This window comes from Cebus imitator, unplaced genomic scaffold (assembly GCF_001604975.1).
Source record: "Cebus imitator isolate Cc_AM_T3 unplaced genomic scaffold, Cebus_imitator-1.0 Scaffold237, whole genome shotgun sequence".
NCBI lineage: Eukaryota > Metazoa > Chordata > Mammalia > Primates > Cebidae > Cebus > Cebus imitator.
In genome coordinates this window covers 203,943-222,347 of record NW_016107552.1, presented here as the reverse complement: position 1 = coordinate 222,347, position 18,405 = coordinate 203,943, and the positions used below count along the sequence as shown (strand labels likewise).

Below are 18,405 nucleotides of genomic sequence, written 5' to 3'. Positions count from 1 at the left end.
AGCTAATGCACCAATATGAAAGCACAAAAAATGTAAAGGAATTGTTTATAAGTGCTGAAGGAACAAATGCAGAGGATTTACTTTTGTCACACATGTAAATATGGAAGAGTTACTATAACTTGAGTCCAAAGAAAGCAGACAGAAGCAGGCCAGATGCTGCAGCTGTGACAGCACTTCAAGGATGCCTTGCTTCCTGCAGTTTGTGTATCAGAAGCAAGTGGAGATTTATATGTGTGTGTGTAAGTGTCTCCTTTTACTCTATTAAGTTATTAACTGGAACAGCAGGGACAATTTCTATGCACATTGGAAAATTGGTCCCAAAGTGCCAGACAGACTTAACACTGTGATTATAATAGATAATAAACTGTAATCCCAAGCAATGAACACATTTAATAGATACATTTTTCAAAAGGAAATTTGAGACTTCTTATACATACAGCAAGGGACAGGTTATCAAAAAGGCCTCAACATCCAAATTCAAAGCCTTTGATAGTTGCAATAAATATCTCCTGGGAAGAGGCAGATGACAGACAGGGGAGCTGGAAGGGACTGGCTGACTAGTTAAGGCTCAGGTGAAAAAGGATGCATGCTGCCCCAGTGTGATGGGGCACACAGGCTTGGGAGAATCATCACTGACTGTGCCACAGCCTAGGAGGCAGACCCAGGTGGTAAAAACATTTATTAAACAGCAACCTTGAAAGATGTGTGGCTGAGGAAAGAGAGAAAAGGCAGGTGTCTTCTCAGGTACTTCCCTTAGTCAGATGCTTGAGCCATGTGCTAGTGGTGAGAGGGAACCTGGGGAGGGCACACCTGGTTCAAGCATCCCTGTCTCAAGGACACTTTCTCTGCCTCCTGGACCCAAAGATAAGAGACTTTGTTGAACCAGGCAAACGACTTTGTTTCAGGCTGAGTGTGATGGTTCATACCTGTAATCCCAGCACTTTGTGGAGGCCAAGGCGGGAGAACTGACTGAGCCCAGGAGTTCGAGATCAGCCTGGGCAACATAGTGAGACCTCATCACTATTTTTTTTTTTTAAAGAGACTTTGTTTCCACAGCATTGGAGTTTATCTTAATGCCAATCAGCACTGTACTGGACTCACTGACTAAAGCCTTTCCACAGGCTAAGAGCTTCTTATGGTCAGGAACCAGGTCTTCTTGACTATAATCCCCAGGGCAGGCACTCAGCACGTGGTCAGAGCTCTACTAATCTTCATTGAATAAATGAATGAATGTTCAATGACTGGTTATAGTTGTGGCTCCACAGTCTGTTGTCAAAAAAAATCATTTCATCACACCTGTCACTAAACAACTTGGACACACATCTGTGCGCACCAGCACACACATAGGCAAGGAATAACCCCAGCTGTTCTCACCTAGGCTGACAAGCACCCGCTGCAAGGCCTGGTAGGATGATGTCTGTAGGTCAAAGAGGGAGAGTTTGTAGTCCGTGCTCAGCTGTGCCTCGTGTCGGATCGTTTCAAACAAGGCTGATGCCCTATAAAGCTGCAAGGAGGAAGAACATCATTCATTCCCCAGAAACCAATGTCCAGCTGTTTACAGACTAGAGACAACTGTTGCTCACGTCTCTGTGCACAACCTAAGTATTTTTTTAAATATTTGAAAGGAAGAATCTTATGTCCAGGTATAAGGAAAATGGATGTGCTGTGGTCAAGAATAGGCCGAGGCAGACATCCAGTCCAGCGTGACTCTGGGAGTTTGGAGCACAGGTGCACAACTTTACTCATTATGTAACCATGCCATGTGAGGCTCACCCATGTGAGCTCATGCTTAGCTCAGAGCCACTATTGTCTGTAAAAGGTATAATTACCCTGCTTATGTTGCATATATGGCTTGTACCCACAGCTCGCACCTGGGCTCACTCACGCCCAGAGAGACAGTAGAGCCACGTTGAAACTGTCTATGATTCCTTTAGTGTTTTTCCAGCTACCTGCCACTTGCCCACTGACTTCCCTCATTAGAACCTGACACCAGGTAGGTCTTTGTGGACCTGAAAAGACATCAGATCATACCCAGTAAATTACAGTTTATATAATCCATTTTTGATGCATAACGGGATCTAAAAGACATTACAGACTTATGGTCTTAAAGATATTAAAACAGCTATTAATCCAACCAACTGCTAATTTTTATTAAAACAAAAAGCCTCTCCTCTTGTCATCAAGCAACCACAATTCACCACCGTCACACCTCATGGTGAGGAAGGATGCGAGTGGGAACAGGTGTGATGGAGGCATGCTGGAAATGGATGAGGCTAAGAGGAAGAGAGCGCCACATTCTCTGGAGGGCAATAGCTCTTTGCAGATGGTTCCCTGCCTCAGGGTCGGATCACCACTGGGTGAGCTCCTCAAGGAGCCATGCCCACTCACATGGACACTCTGAGGACCAGACAGTTGCCATTCCTACGGAGACACTGTCCTGCTGCTCTAACAGGCTTCTCCATCAGTGAGGCCATGGACTTTTCTGACTCTGATGTTTCATTTTTCCCCCTTATGCCACACTGTCTAAGATGACTCTGATATTTATATGCTGGAAACTCAGTATCAAATTTTAAATTTATCCAAACTTAAAAATCATCAGAATTCTAAGACTACTTCTTTCTTGGCCTTTTGGCTAAGATCAAGTACAGAATTTTAAGACTAAGAGACATAGATCCAGAGAGTGGTAAGAGAATGTGTTCCTAACTCTGCCACTAACTCGCTGTGTGACCTTTGGCAAGACTCAGAGACTCAATTTCTTCCTCTCTATAAAGAAGGAAGTTTCTACCTCACAGGGTTATTTTAAGGATTAAATCCATTGAGGTATAATAAATACTTTCAAAATTTCAAATCAGAATATCAACACAGGTTTCACTTTTTATAACCAGGAAATTAGAAAATCAATCTTTTACGTTGCCTTTAATCATTTTACAAGTACAGTAAAACCTAAGATTCTAGAATGCTATGGTGCAAATTCAGTCACGTGTCTTCGACTCTTGTGAGCACCTATTGATAGAAGACTTATCCTTGGTCCCCCTCTGCCTAGCACAGTCTCCTCTGCAGTCACCACTCACATGCTCGCTATCTGGATGAGCATGTGATTTTAGATGTAGCCATCTCACTACCCCTCCAACCTAACAGAGGAGACCATAACTCCAGGGATCTTTCTACTCTCCAGGGCCAGCATGACAAGGGATTTTCCTTCAACTACTTGCACATATGCAGAAACATGGCCTTTTTTTAAAACAGGGAGAGAGAGAAATTATATCTATTAATATATCTAGGGACATTAAATCTAATAATTATGAATTCTTTTACTTCTGTCATGAAACGAATATAATTTTATTATTATATTAATGTTTAATGGGGAGCAATAGCACTTAATACAAGAATTCCTAAGAAATTATTGATAAATCTATCACACGAGTGAGCAAAAATCTTTACTGATTGTTCAATAGTTCTGGGCTGGTACAGGCTGGAAATCATACACATCAGCCCAAGGGTAGAAGTCAGTGCCTCTGGTAAATGCCATCACTACTAGGAAAGTAATCCTAAGGTCTTCCATGTTGCCAGAAACAAAAAATCCACTTCAGTCAGGGGTTCTGCTTACCTGGTGTTGGGCCTCCTCCAAGTTTCCACTAGCCCAAAGGGAGAGGCCAAGGCCATGGCGAATTTTTGCCTCATCTTCTCTTCGGCCCAGTTGCTCAGCTAACCTTAAACCTGAAACCAGACAGAGAAATTTAAGGAACCAGAGAAGACAGATAACTTCACTATCTTAAGGAGTCCTGGAGGGTCATTTTACTTTTCTGTTTTTGTTTGTTTTGAGACAGAGTCTCACTCTGTTGCCCAGGCTGGAGTGCAGTGGCAGCTCATTGCAGTTTTGACCTCCCCAGGCTCAGATGATCCACCTCAGTCAGCCTCCAGAGTAGCTGGGACTATGGGCACAGGCCACCACACCTGGCTGGCTTTTGTATTTTTTGGTCGTGACAGGGTTTCACTATGTTGCCCACACTGGTCTCCAGCTCCTGGGCTGAAGTGATCCACCCACCCTGGCCTCCTAAAGTGCTGGGATTACAGGACTGAGCCACTGCTCCCACCCAATTTTGCTTCAAGTGTCTATAAAAAAATGTTAACCAGAGTTATTCAGGAAGCTGAGGCTGGAGGACTGTTTAAGCCCAGGAGTAAGAATCTAGCCTGGGCAACTTAGTGAGACCTATCTCTTTAAAAAACAAACAAACAAACTAACAACACAGCTAGATAAAATGAGGACAAGAGCTGAATCAGCCAAGGTAGAATAAGCATTCTCTTCAAATTCTGTGCTGGTAGCAACATTTCCAGGACATTCCAGGATGCCTCGGCAAGAGCTCAGGTGATGGCTACCAACAGGAGACAGGTTTGCAGGGCAGAGAGAAACACTAAAACAAGTGAAACCTAACCTGGTCACCCTCCTAGATTTGAAATCCATAGCTTTGCAAATGAAAACTCCTGGCTGATAAATTTATCTAACCTGATTCTTCGCTGGCAAAGCGCTTCCTGACAGTTAAATACAGAAGGAAAAAGAATACTTTTCCTTTCTCATGTGCATAGCATCCAATGAGTGTCAACAGAAGAAACACACGATGTTCTCCTGAAAGCAGAATATGAACACAGCCTGACCCTGCCTTCTGTTACTGATGCTACTGACACATTTCATGTTTAATCTGTTTTCCCTTTCAGTCTAAGACTTTGATGTGCCTCAGCGGGGTTGCAAAACAAGTGCTATTATGAGGCAAAAGCCTTAAATGAGACCATCCTCATTTTAATAGCCCTCAGATAGGCACCTGCAGTTTGGGTCACTTACCCACAGCAAGCTTCTGGGTTTCAGGACACCAGCAACCTCCAGGGCTTTGTGACAGTCAAATCTGAAGGCAACCATTTATTGCATTGGTCACTATGCAGTTCTCAGCATTGCTTTGCCCTCATTATCCTGCTCTCTGCACCTAGAATCTAGCTTGTGCAGAGACAGCATGAAGGCTCCCACCGTACAACTGCATATACAAAGGAAGGACTTCCTTCTTCTAATCTAATTCAGGGTAGATGGAAGCTGCCTCTGATCATGCTGGCCCTGTGCAATTTCAGACTTTTGAAAAGGAACTGAGGCTGTTGAGAGGGTAAGAAAAGTAGCACTCAGGTTCAAGGTCATATACATCTCAAAATGCTCATAACTCAGAAAACTTAGAAACATCGTTTTAAGTTTAAATGATGCTTTGGATAACAAAAATATTTGTAAATAATTCACATTTTTAAACACCTCACAGAATGGAAAAACATATTAAAGAAGATGGTTCGTGGGAAAAAACCAGAAGGATACTGATTGCTTAAACCTTCAATAAGCTAACCACATTAATTCTTCAATACAGATGTCCCTGCTAGGTCGAGATCTGAGTCAAAAGTGAAATTCATTGAGACAACTCCTACTTAGAAGGAATGTTCTCTGAGAACAGGGACTTTGCTTTTTCCTGCTGTATCCCCACCATGCAGGACTCTGAGGTTCAACAATGAAGAGTTAAAAGCCCACTGGATAGACAAGGTATCTGTCCTGCCCCAGTTTCTATCTGCTTCTGGCTTTTAGGAACTGACTCACCATCCAGCTCTCCTAGAACCTATAGTTTGTCAGGGACTGGTCCCAGGCAAGTCACCAACTTGATCCAAGCTCCCTTTCTTCATTTGCAAGAAGAAGAAAGGCTGGGTGAGACCATTGGCTTTAACCAGAGGTGTCCCCCTCCGCAGCACCTGGAGAGCTTGTTCAAAAACTCAGACCAGGCTCCATCTGTGAGAGTCTTATTGCACTGAAGCAGGCTGCTGCTGATCCACAGGCCCCACAGCCTCCTCCCCTCAGAAAGCCAGGAGAGAGGGAGCTTTCCAGATAAGCTAGTCCTTCATTGCCAGAGGCTGCAGACCTAACTCAGAGCATTGGAAAAGCACTGTCCAGGTGTCCTGCACTCATGAGAAGAGACATCTGGTTTGGCCCATGAGGCAAGCCACTGGCTGCAGGCTCCCTAGTGGACATATCCACAAAACAGACACTGTAGAGGTGCTACAAATTAGAGTTTTAGATGTCTGCAAGACTTAAAAATTACAAGAAACAATAAAATGAACTTGAGAATTTTCCATAAATATAGAATTGTGTTGCAATGTCTCAGGCAAACCAGCTGTTTCATGGAAGCAGTATTTCAGGAAGTACAAAGAACACAGCTGAAAAGTTGTCATATGACTGAATTTAATAGTTTTCACAAATTCAACTGAAAATTGCTCCTCGTCTGCTGGAATTTTACCACAGTTAAGTTTCAGGAAATTAGAAGCCAACATTCTCATTTAATGCATTGAGGCAGAGCCCCATGTGGGCAGAATGGGAGCCAGATAAGGTCTGGGAAGCAGCTTCAGACTTTGTAACCTCTCAGACTGCAAGCCAGCACAGTCCCTGGTCCATTGCAAAGGAGACCAGTGAATCAGCCCTTTACCCATTCTCCTCTTTGTTTCCTGCTTCTCCCTCTCCTGGCTTCCCAGTGGGGGTTCAGGAGTAAAAGATGATAGGGTGCCCGACCCTGCTCTGCAATTGTAAAGTTAGAAACAACTTCAGAGAGGGTCTTGTGTGGTTTCTGGTTCAGAAAACCCAAGCTGGGTCCTATTCCTTGACTAACTGACCACAGGATTAGGATAAAATCACTGTACTCCTCTGAACCTCAGGTGACTAAACTGCAAAAACAGGAATCAAAAGATATACCTCACAAGACTATTGTGAGGACAGAATCAGATTAAATATACTTTAAGTGCAAAGCCCCTTGGAAGTGAGAGTTTTTGCTTGAAATCAGTAACCATTCCTTTTACCAGTGAGCTACCTGCCCCTTTTCCCTTCTAGGGTGAGAGGATCCAATGTGCCTGTGTGAGGGGAAGGATGCATTGCTGTGCGACTTCAGCTTTCGGAAGAATGAAGCATCCAAGGTCCAACTGTGCAGCCTTCAGTTTCTAGGCTTGCGTGGAACAAGACCCTACTGTGGCACCAGTCCAAGCACTATAGGTGACAAATGCTGGGAAGGATGCCTGGTTTACTACTCGAGTGACCCTCAAACTGATGCTTCTAGATTAGACTTCAACTGCCATGTCAGGACTGACTCAAGTTTTCATATAGTTAGATACTCGTTAGAGGGATAACAGAGCTTGGAGCAGATGGGCATTTTCTTCTGACTCAAACCCTTATAATTTTTTAGGATTACATCTTATTTGATTCGTCTGTGTGAGAACAAGTTGCTCATTCCACAGAGGGTTCTGAAAAGCAAGGAGGGCATCAGCTCCTTGGGCATCTGGCGAGCAACGGATGCTGTCACTAAAAGAGTAAGACAATCTGGGTCCACAGAGAGCAGGGCAAGGTGCTGCGGACAATGAAACACCTTAGTACTATCAAGGGACATCTGGTGGGGACACTGTGATTCTGGAGTTGAGCTGACAATGTGGCCTCTGAGACCCTTACTCCACACAGAGGTGGCCACTCAAACTGCGCATACTTCTCTCTGAGTCTTGAGTTCTGACTCTGAACTTGATTTCAAGCAGGCCACGAGAACAAAATGGGCCTTTTCACCTACCTTCCTGTAAGTACATGACTGCTTGGGAATAGTTCTGCAAGGCATGATGGGTCCTTCCAAGGCTACTATATGACACCGTCTTGGCCACCAAGTCATTCATCTGTGCAGCAATGCTCAAGTGCTGTTCTTGATAGACCACAGCCCTCTCGAAGGTGCCCAGGGATTCATAAGTCAGGCCCAGGTTCCCATAGGCTCGGCCCTGGCATGTGGGGTTGTTGGTTTCCTCTGCTATCTGTAGATCAAGCTGGTGGTACTGCAGGGCTGTGTCATACTCCCCCATCTGCTGGTAAACGCCCCCCAGGCCACAGGCTGCGTCACTCTCCAGGGCTCGGTCTTTCATATCTCTAGCAATGTTCAGCTGGCGTTCAAGGCAGGAAATGGCTTGTTCGTAATTCCCTAATTGGCTGTGCAGACTTCCCAGCTCTCCATAGGCCTGGGCTTTATTGAAGGCCTCCCCGAGCTCATGGGCAACCACGAGCCTCTTTTCAAAGCACACAAGGGCTTGCTGCAAGTTCCCCATTGCCCTGTGGGGATGTAGACAGAAAAGCAATGATATTATTTTGTGCAGGTGCAGACAGGCTAAAGCCCCTGAGAAAATGAAAAGCATTTGTCACTGTCACTTACTATAGAAGCTCTTAACTCCTCTTCTAGCTAAAATCTATCATGTGCCCTTAGAGTGAGATGCAGAGGAATTTCATAATCTGAAAAGCAATTCAAAAGTCATCCCTTAGTGACCTTCCCAAGAGCTTGAGATTCAATGGGATATACACCCCAGAGGAAACATAAAATATATTAATAGGCACAATGATAGCAAGTGAACTGTCTGGTTCTTCAGGCCTCCCTATTTCCACTACTGCTTAGACTATGATTTTGAAATCACTTTACAGTGGCTATAAATCTTTCACCCTGAGCTTCTCAGAGCATTCTGCAGGTGAAGATTTAGTTTGACCCTTGCCCTTCCTCCACTCCAGGAGTCCTAATCCCCTCTCTGGTGGGGCCATATATTCTGCAGACACAGACACCTTCTTGGGTTCCCCACATTTAGGAGAAAGTATTACCTTGACCAACAGTGTGTCCTTTTGTGCTGCTAAGAGAAGACATAAGAGTGGGAAGAGCATGACCAAACCAGTTGTGTGGGGCACATGAATTCATTCCCCTGAGTCTCCGATTCTGGTGATAATAAATCCCACATCCCACAGCAGATGATAATAGACGTAGAGTTATATGGAAATGCTATAACTATTAAGATATCTGTGCAAGGGACCTAGCATGATGCATGCTACATAGTACATTTATTCATTCCCCTATTATCAGGTGGCTTTTCCAAAGAGCAACACAATGGGGTCTAAGTAATTGTTAAGTGCAGATGTTGTATTAATAAACACATTCATATAATGTGGGAGGTATTCAGAAAAGATCAGTGAAAGTGACTCATTCACCTTCTCCATCCCTATTATCCTTCTCATTATATTGTAGTCAAAAGGCACTGCATTTGGAATCACAGAGCCCTGCGTTTAACTCTCAGCTATCCCTTTTAAGCTGAATAATCTTAGGCATTAACTCAATTTCTCTGGACTTTATTTTCTTTGTCCATAACATAAGGGTAACATCAACTACTTAATTCAAACAACTGTTGGAGAAATCAGATGAGACATGTATGAAAATGTTTTATAGTTAACAAACTGCCATGCACACATGAAGTTGCCATTACTGTCTCAAATGCTCTTTGTGTAGAACTATAAATCACATTTGTCCTTGGTCATTTTTACCTGTGTCCATTTCCCAGGCCGCGGTAAGCCTTGGCTTGGTCTTGCATGCGATTCAGACTCTGGGCAACAGATAAATATTGTTCGTAGTATTTGATAGCTTCCTCATAGTCACCCAGGGCTTCGTAGCAATCCCCCAGGTTGCCGTAGGCCCGGCCCCTGTCGAGCACAGACTCATTTCCACTTAGCTGCTGCAGCATGGCCAATTGCTGCTCAAAGTAGCCAATGGCTTCTTCCATCACATTCATGTTCATCTTTGTGATGCCCATGTTGCCATAGACCTGGGCTTCCAGACTCGGATCCTTCAGCTTTTGCCCTAGATCCAGTTGCTCTTCGTAACACTTGAATGCCATTGTATATTTCCCAAGGGCCATGTAGACGGCAGCCAGGTGCCCATGAGCTCTGCACTCCCCTGGCAAGTCACTCAGCTCCTGATATACCTCCAGTTCCTGTGTGTGATAACCCAGGGCCTTGTCATACTTCTGGATCATTCGGTATGCAGTGCCCAGGGCTGCATATGCACTGGCCTCTAGTCTTCTATCCTTCACCTGGTGAGCTAAGCCCAGCTGCTGCTCATAGAATTTTATTGCACCACTTATATCTTTTTTACAGATGAATATATCGCCCAGGTTCCCTAGGGCTCGAAATTTAGCCTGGGAATTATTCAGAGACTGGGCTAGGGACAGTAGGTACTTCTGACACTCTTCAGCTTTACTGAAATTCAGCAGAGCCTTGAATGCTAGGCCCAAGTTGCAGTAGGCTTTTGCTTGGCTCAACTTGTCATGAAGGTCTTTGGCCAGTGCCAGATCCTGCTCGTAGTACTTCACTGCCTCCTGGTAATTTCCAAGGCAGTAATGGGCATAGCCAAGGTTGTGGCAGACCTTCCCTTCTCCTTCCATGTCTTGAAGGTCAGGAGCAAGCCGGAGATACTGTTCATAATAGGGGGCAGCCTGGACATACTCTCCCCGAGAGCAGTGGAAATTACCCAGGTTGCTGAGGGCCCGGGCCTCGCTTTGGATGTCTCGTAGCTCCCGGGCGATGTTCAAGTGGTTCTGATAGTGTTGCAGGGCTCGGTCATGGGCACCCAGAGCCTGGTAGGCCACGGCAAGGTTCCCATGCGTGGAGGCCTGAGAGGCGCGGTCGTTCACTTCCATGGAGATCTGCAGCTCCTGCCGATGGTATTTGACCGCCTGGTCGTACATGCCAAGAGCGTTGTAGGCGTTGCCCATATTCCCATAGGCACGGCCCTGGGCAGCATAATCACTCAGCTCCTGAGCAATGCACAGATGGGCCTTGTGGAGTTTCAGTGCAGTGTCATAATCGCCTTTCATCTGGTGTATGATTCCTGAGAAACAGAAAAAAAGAACAGGCTAAGACTGAAATAACTGATTTGCAATGTAGAAAGAAATGTAATTTGCATCTCAATTTATAGTAAAATGCAATCCAGATGAATTAAAGAATTTAAAATAACAGAAGGTAGAATTAAATATTTATCAGCTCTCCAGAGGGAGAATAGCTTAAGTTCTAAAGCAACAGAAAGAAACATTTACAGATTTTATTACAAAAATAAGAATGTTTGCACTACAAATACATATCTAAAATTAAAAGGCAAAACAATACTGGAAAATATATTAAATATAAATTAAAAAGTTCAATAGCAATTGTGTGTAAAGAGTTTACTCAGTTTGATTTATTAAAAATGAAGATCCAATTTACTAAAATAGGCAAAGATCTGTAAATGTCAGCAGACAACTCACATTCAAAGAAATACAAGAGTAACCACAGGGGAAAATGCTAATTTCATTTAATAATCAATGAAATGCAAAATAAAGCAACCCTGAAGTGCCATTTTACTTCAGCTAAATTAGCAAACAAAAAAATTAACCATAACTCCTACACTGATGAAACTGTCCTAAAATTGGTAAACATACCAACTGCTGGGGACATAAACTGGAACAACCTTTTTGCACAAGCAGCATAGCAAGAACCACGAACGCTCCTACTGTGACCCAGCAATCTTACTTAAGGGAAAGTACCCCAAGAAAATCATCTGACAAACACAAAAGCTTGCATAACAATACACATAACAACCTTCAATATGGCACTATAGACTACCTGAAAATCAGAAACATCTTAAATGTGAAACACTGGAAGATTGTATAAGTACATTTTGGTATATCAACTCAACATGGGATTATGCAGTCATTAAAAAGATAATTATGAAGTCTATACTGAAAAGTGGGGAAACAATGTTATTGTAATCACATTACATGGAAAAATCAGGAAAAAATGCGGCATACTCCTGTGCCAACAACTAGGAAAATAAGTATGTCCACACACATGAACAAGCTCTTGATGAGCTTATGCAAAAACAAGAATAGTCGCCTTGTTAGGTGGTGGAATTTCAGTAATTTTTGTTCTAAAATCTCTTGTAATTCTGCTATACTGCTTTTACAATCAACAGTAACAGTGTTTCAAACAAATATCATAAACCATATTATAGCTGCTAAGCTATTATTTTAACAAGCAGTTAAAATGAGATATATCATAAATGTCCTAACTATAAATTGGTTTCAATAAGGGATAGCATAATGGTAACTTGGGAGCTGGCTTTAAGGAGAGCTTGGTCCATCCTAGTTGGGGCGAGAGTGAGGGCCACCACTAGAAAGGGTAGAGAGAAGCCAGTATGCAAACAGTTCTCTCCTTGCCTTTGGTTTTGAACATGCTTTTCCATGCATCAGTGTGTGAGCTTTCCAATGGTGACTAAACCTTACAGAAGCCCCAAAAGTTGAAAATGCCAAGATGTGTTCTTATTAAAACATCTGAATTAAAAACAGAGGCACTGAGAAAGAAATCTGTGAAAACCTAGCCTCCACAATTTGTGCATCTCTCTGACATCCTATTCATTCATTCACTTATCCAGCAGACATTAGGTGGGTATTTACTGTATATTAGAACTTGTGGTGGGCAGCAGGGGTAGGAAGAAGAGTGAAGACAGAGGTCTCTGCCCTCAGAGAGCACAATGGGTCAAAAGGCAGACAGTACGCATGATCAAGGCTGAAGTCAGGGCAGGGCAGGAGCTGGGGATACAGTGCAGGGTGAGTCTCGGGGGACCACTCTGCTGGTCCTGACTCCTCCCTTGCATGACGTGGAGATCTGCCCTGCCACAAGAGTCATATGCAGTCCTGGGACCCAGCCATCTCTTGGACTTAACTGGACTTAAGATATTGGGTAAATCATTTAGCCTTTTTGAGTTTTACCTAGTTCATCTATAAAACGAGAAAAATAATAAACATAACACCAACCTTAGGAGATGACAGTATCAAATGAAATAATGTACGTGCAAGAGCACTGTAAACTACAGAGTGAAATTGCAATATTAGTTATTGAAATTATGTACTTCCAGGGAAGGAAATTCTTGAGGTGGTGGAAATTAAATAAACCATGATAATTCTTCTGTATATTTTTTATGAGTAAAATATTTCATAATTCAAAAATAACTAAATCATGGTACATTTATACAATGGAATAAACATGGTGACATTAAAAATGGTGAAGGGCTGGGTGTGGTGGCTCACACCTATAACCCAGCACTTTGGAAGGCTGAGGCAAGAGGACTGCTTGAGCTTAGGAGTTCAAGACAAGCCTGGGCAACACAGGGAGACCTTGTCTCTACAAAAAATTTAAAAATTAGCTGGGCATGGTGGTGTAAGCCCGTAGTTCCAGCTGCTTGGGAGGATGAGGTAGGAGGATCACTTGGGCTCAGGAGTTCAAGGCTGTAGTAGGCTATGACTGCACCACTGCACTCCATCCTGGGTGACAGAGTGAGACCCTGTCTTAAAAAAAAAGATAAAGTCAGTCAGGATCCAAGATGGCCAAATAGGAACAGCTCTGGAGAACAACGCAGAGGGTGAGTGAACACCACATTTCCAAATGAGTTACTACTGCCCACAGACAAGGAGATTCCCAGGCTGAAAAGCACCACAAGTTTCCAACATGGCTGTTTCAGCGGGCACAGCAGATCTCTGCACAAAAACTCACACAAATCAGGGCGGCCATTTCAACTGGGGCCTGGAACACCTGGGAGACACAGCCGCCCATTCGACTGAAAAAAAAAAGGGGGCTGAAGCAGGGAGCCAGGTGATCTGGCTCAGCAGATCCCATCCCCACAAAAATCCAGCAATCTAAAATGCTCTGGATTGAAGTTTTGCAGCAAGCATAAATGGACCCAGGACGGTCCAGCTCTGTGGGGGGAAGGGAGTCCACCATTACCGAGGCAGTCTGCCGCTACTGTGGCAGTCCACCATTACCGAGGCAGTCTGCCATTACCAAGGCAGTCCACCATTACGGAGACAGTCCACCATTATGGAAGTAGACTGCCATTACCAAGGCAGTTCTAACTATACCTCTGTAAACAAAACCGCAAGGAAGTTCACATAGCTGCTGGGCAGAGCCCACAGCAGCTCAGCAATGCCTCTGCTGGCAGATTGTGACTAGGCTACCTCCTCACTGGGCAGGGATCTCTAAAAAAAGGGCACCAGCATGTCAGGAACTTATAAATAAAGCCCCACCTCCCCAGGAAAAGAGCACCTGGGAAAAAAAAGGCAGTTATGAGTTCCGCTGCAGCAGGCTTAAATGTACCTGCTCAGCAGCTCTGAGGGAACAATGGAGCTCACAGTTCAGCATTTGAGCTCCTATAAGGGACAGACTGTCTCCTCAAGCAGCTCCCTGACCCCCGTATATCCAAAGAGATACCTCATAAAGGAGAGCTCAGGCTGACATCTGGCGGGTATGCTTCTGGGACAAATATAACAGAAGAAGAGACTGGCAACAACCCTTATTGCTCTGCAGCTGCTGCAAGTCCCCAGGCAAGCAGGGTCTGGAATGGACCTCCAGCAGTCCTACAGCAGAGGAGCCTGACTGTTAGAGGGAAAACTAAAAAACAGAAAGAAATAACTTCATCATCAACAAAAAGGACGTCCACTCAGAAACCCCATCCAAAAGTCACCAACTACAAAGACCACACGTAGATAAGTCCACAAAGGTGGGAAGAAACCAGCACAAAAAGGTTGAAAACACCCACAACCAGAACGCCTCTCCTCCTCCAAGGGATCACAACTCCTTACTAGCAAGGGAACAAGGCTGGATGGAGAATAAGTCTGATGAACTGACAGAAACAGGCTTCAGAAGGTGGGTAATAACAAACTTCTCTGAGCTAAAAGAACATGTTCTAACCCAATGCAAAGAAACTAAGAACGTTGAAAAAAGGTTTGATGAAATGCTAAAGAGAATAAACAGCTTAGAGAAGAATACAAATGAATTGATGGAGCTGAAAAACACAACACAAGAACTTCAAGAAGCATACACAAGTTTCAATAGCCAAATTGATCAAGCAGAAGAAAGGATATCAGAGATTGAAGATCAACTCAATGAAATAAAAGAAGGCAAGATTAGAGAAAATAAGAGTAAAAAGAAATGGACAAAGCCTCCAAGAAATATGGGTGAAAAGACCAAAAAATTAGGTGAAAAGACCTAATCTATGTTTGATAGGTGTAGCTGAATGTGATGGAGAGAATGAATCCAACCTGGAAAACACTCTTCAGGATATTATCCAGGAGAACTTCCCCAATGTAGCAAGGCAGGCCAACATTCAGGTCCAGGAAATACAGAGAACACTGCAACAATACTCGTCTAGAAGAGCAACCCTAAGGCACATAATTGTCAGATTCAACAGGGTTGAAATGAAGGAAAAAATGTTAAAGGCAGCCAGAGAGAAAGATCAGGTTACCCACAACGGGAAGCCCATCTGACTCACAGCGGATTTCTCCATAGAAACCCTACAAGCCAGAAGAGAGTGGGGGCCAATATTCGACATCCTTAAAGAAAAGAACTTTCAACCTAGAATTTCATATCCAGCCAAGATAAGCGTCATAAGCAAAGGAGAAATAAAATCCTTTACGAACAAGCAATTGCTCAGAGATTTCGTCACCACCAGGCCTACCTTACAAGAGCTCCTGAATGAAGCACTAAACATAGGAAGGAACAACCAGTACCAGCCACTCCAAAAACATACCAAATGGTAAAAAGCACAGACACAATGAAGAAACTGTGTCAACGAATGGGCAAAACAACCAGCTAGCATCAAAATGGCAGGATCAAATTCACACATAACAATATTAACCTTAAATATAAATGGGCTAAATCCCCCAATCAAAAGACACAGACTAGCAAATTGGATAAAAAGTCAAAATCCATCAGTGTACTGTATCCAGGAAACCCATCTCACGTCCAAGGATACACATAGGCTCAAAATAAAGGGATGGAGGAAGTATACCAAGCAAATAGAGAGCAAAAGAAAGCAGCAGTTGCAATCCTAGTCTCTGATAAAATAAACTTTAAACCAACACAAACCAAAAAGACGAAGAAGGGCATTACATAATGGTAAAAGGATCAATGCGACAAGAAGAGCTAATGATCCTAAATATATACACACCCAACAAAGGAGCACCCAGATGCATAAAGCAAGTTCTTAATGACCTACAAAGAGACTTAGACTCCCACACAATAATAGTGGGAGACTTTAACACTCCACTGTCCATATTAGACAGATCAATGTGACAGAAAATTAACAAGGATATTCAGGACTTGAACTCAGACCTGGACCAAGCAAACCTAATAGACATTTACAGAACTCTCCACCCCAAATCCACAGAATATACGTTCTTCTCAGCACCACATCACACCTACTCTAAAACTGACTACATAATTGGAAGTAAATCACTCCTCAGCAAAAGCAAGAAAACGGAAATCATAACAAGCAGTCTCTCAGACCACAGTGCAATCAAATTAGAACTCAGGATTAAAAAACTCAGAACCACATAACTTCATGGAAACTGAACAACTGGCTCTTGAATGCTTACTGGATAAACAATGAAATGAAGGCAGAAATAAAGATGTTCTTCAAAAACAATGAGAACAAATACACAACATACCAGAATCTCTGGGACACATTTAAAGCAGCGTCTAGAGGAAAATTTATAGCAATAAATGCCCACATGAGAAGCAAAGAAAGATCTAAAATCGACACCCTACCATCAAAATTGAAAGAGCTAGAGGAGTAAGATCAAAAAAATCTCAAAAGCTAGCAGAAGACAATAAATAACTAAGATCAGAGCAAAACTGAAGGAGATAGAGACACAAAAAACCCTTCAATAAATCAATAAATTGGGAGCTGGTTTTTTGAAAAGATCAACAAAATAGATGGACTACTAGCCAGATTAATAAAAAAGAAAAGAGAATAATCAAACAGATGCAATAAAAAATAATAAAGAGGACATTACCACTGATTCCACAGAAATACAAACTACCATCAGAGATTACTACAAACAACTCTGTGCACATAAGCCAGTAAACCTGGAAGAAACTGATAAATTCCTGGACACTTGCACCCTCCCAAACCTAAACCAGGAAGAAGTTGCAACCCTGAATAGACCTATAAGAAGGGCTGAAGTTGAGGCAGCAATTAATAGTCTACTGACAAAGAAAAGCCCAGGTCCAGATGGGCTCACAGCTGAATTCCACCAGACATACAAAGAGGAGCTGGTACCACTCCTTCTGAAACTATTCCAAACAATCCACTAAGAGGGAATCCTTCCCAAATCATTTTATAAGACCAACATCATCCTGACACCAAAACCTGGCAGAGATTCAACCAAAAAAGAAAACTTCAGGCCAATTTCCATGATGAACATAGATGCAAAAATCTTCAATAAAATACTGGCATACTGATTATGACAGCACATCAAAAAGCTTATCCACCATGATCAAGTAGGCTTCATCCCAGGGATGCAAGGCTGGTTCAACATAATGCAAGTCTGTAAACGTAATCCACCACATAAACAGAACCAAAGACAAAAACCACATGATTATCTCAATAGATGCAGAGAAGGCCTTCGACAAAATTCAACAGCGCTTTATGCTAAAAACTCTCAATAAACTAGGTATCAACGGAACATATCTCAAAAAAAATAAAAGCTATTTATGACATACCCACAGCCAATATCATACTGAATGGGCAAAAACTAGAAGCATTCCCTTTGAAATCAGGCACTAGACAAGGACGCCCTCTCTCACCACTCCTATTCAATATAGTATTGGAAGTTCTAGCCAGAGCAATCAGGCAAGAAAAAGAAATTAGGTGTCTTCAATTAGGAAAGGAGGAAGTCAAATTGTCTCTATTTGCAGGTGATATGATTGTATATTTAGAAGACCCCATCATCTCAGCCCAAACTCTCCTTAAACTGATAAGCAGCTTCAGCAAAGTCTCAGGACACAAAATCAACGTGCAGAAATCACAAGCATTCCTATGCACCAGTAACAGACTTAAAGAAAGCCACATCAAGAACGAACAACCATTCACAATTGCTGCAAAGAGAATAAAACACCTAGGAATACAACTAACAAAGGATATAAAGGACTTCTTCAAGGAGAACTACAAACCACCAGTCAAGGAAATAAGAGAGGACACAAACAGATGGAAAAACATTCCATACTCATGGATAGGAAGCATCAATATTGTGAAAATGGCCATACTGCCCAAAGTAATTTATAGATTCAATGCTATCCCCATCAAGCTACCTATGACCCTCTTCTCAGGACTGCAAAAAATCACCTTAAACTTCATATGGAACCAAAATAGAGCCTGCATAGCCAAGACAATTCTAAACAAAAAGAACAAAGCTGGAAGCATCATGCTACCTGACTTCAAACTATACTGCAAGGCTGCAGTAATCAAAACAGCATGGTACTGGTACCAAAACAGAGATATAGGCCAATGGAACAGAACAGAGGCCTCGGAGGCAATGTCACACATCTACAACCATCTGATCTTTGACAAACCTGACAAAAACAAGCAATGGGGAAAGAACTCCCTGTTTAATAAATGGTGTTGGGAAAACTGGCTAGCCATGTGCAGAAAGCAGAAACTGGACCCCTTCCTGACACCTTACACTAAAATTAACTCC

At 42.9% G+C, this 18,405-nt stretch overlaps 1 protein-coding gene across 1 annotated transcript in view; it reads right to left on the bottom strand.

Annotated features, from left to right (window-relative positions):
* The window catches only part of TTC28 (tetratricopeptide repeat domain 28), a gene marked incomplete at its 5' end in the record, with an annotated part of 309,931 nt that overhangs the window by 98,911 nt on the left and 192,615 nt on the right, over positions 1-18,405 (bottom strand). Inside the window, 4 exons of the mRNA XM_017498029.2 lie at positions 1,375-1,504; positions 3,608-3,717; positions 7,617-8,140; positions 9,386-10,727. Coding sequence (XP_017353518.2) covers positions 1,375-1,504; positions 3,608-3,717; positions 7,617-8,140; positions 9,386-10,727 — 2,106 coding nt within the window. The remainder of the gene's footprint in view (positions 1-1,374; positions 1,505-3,607; positions 3,718-7,616; positions 8,141-9,385; positions 10,728-18,405) is intronic.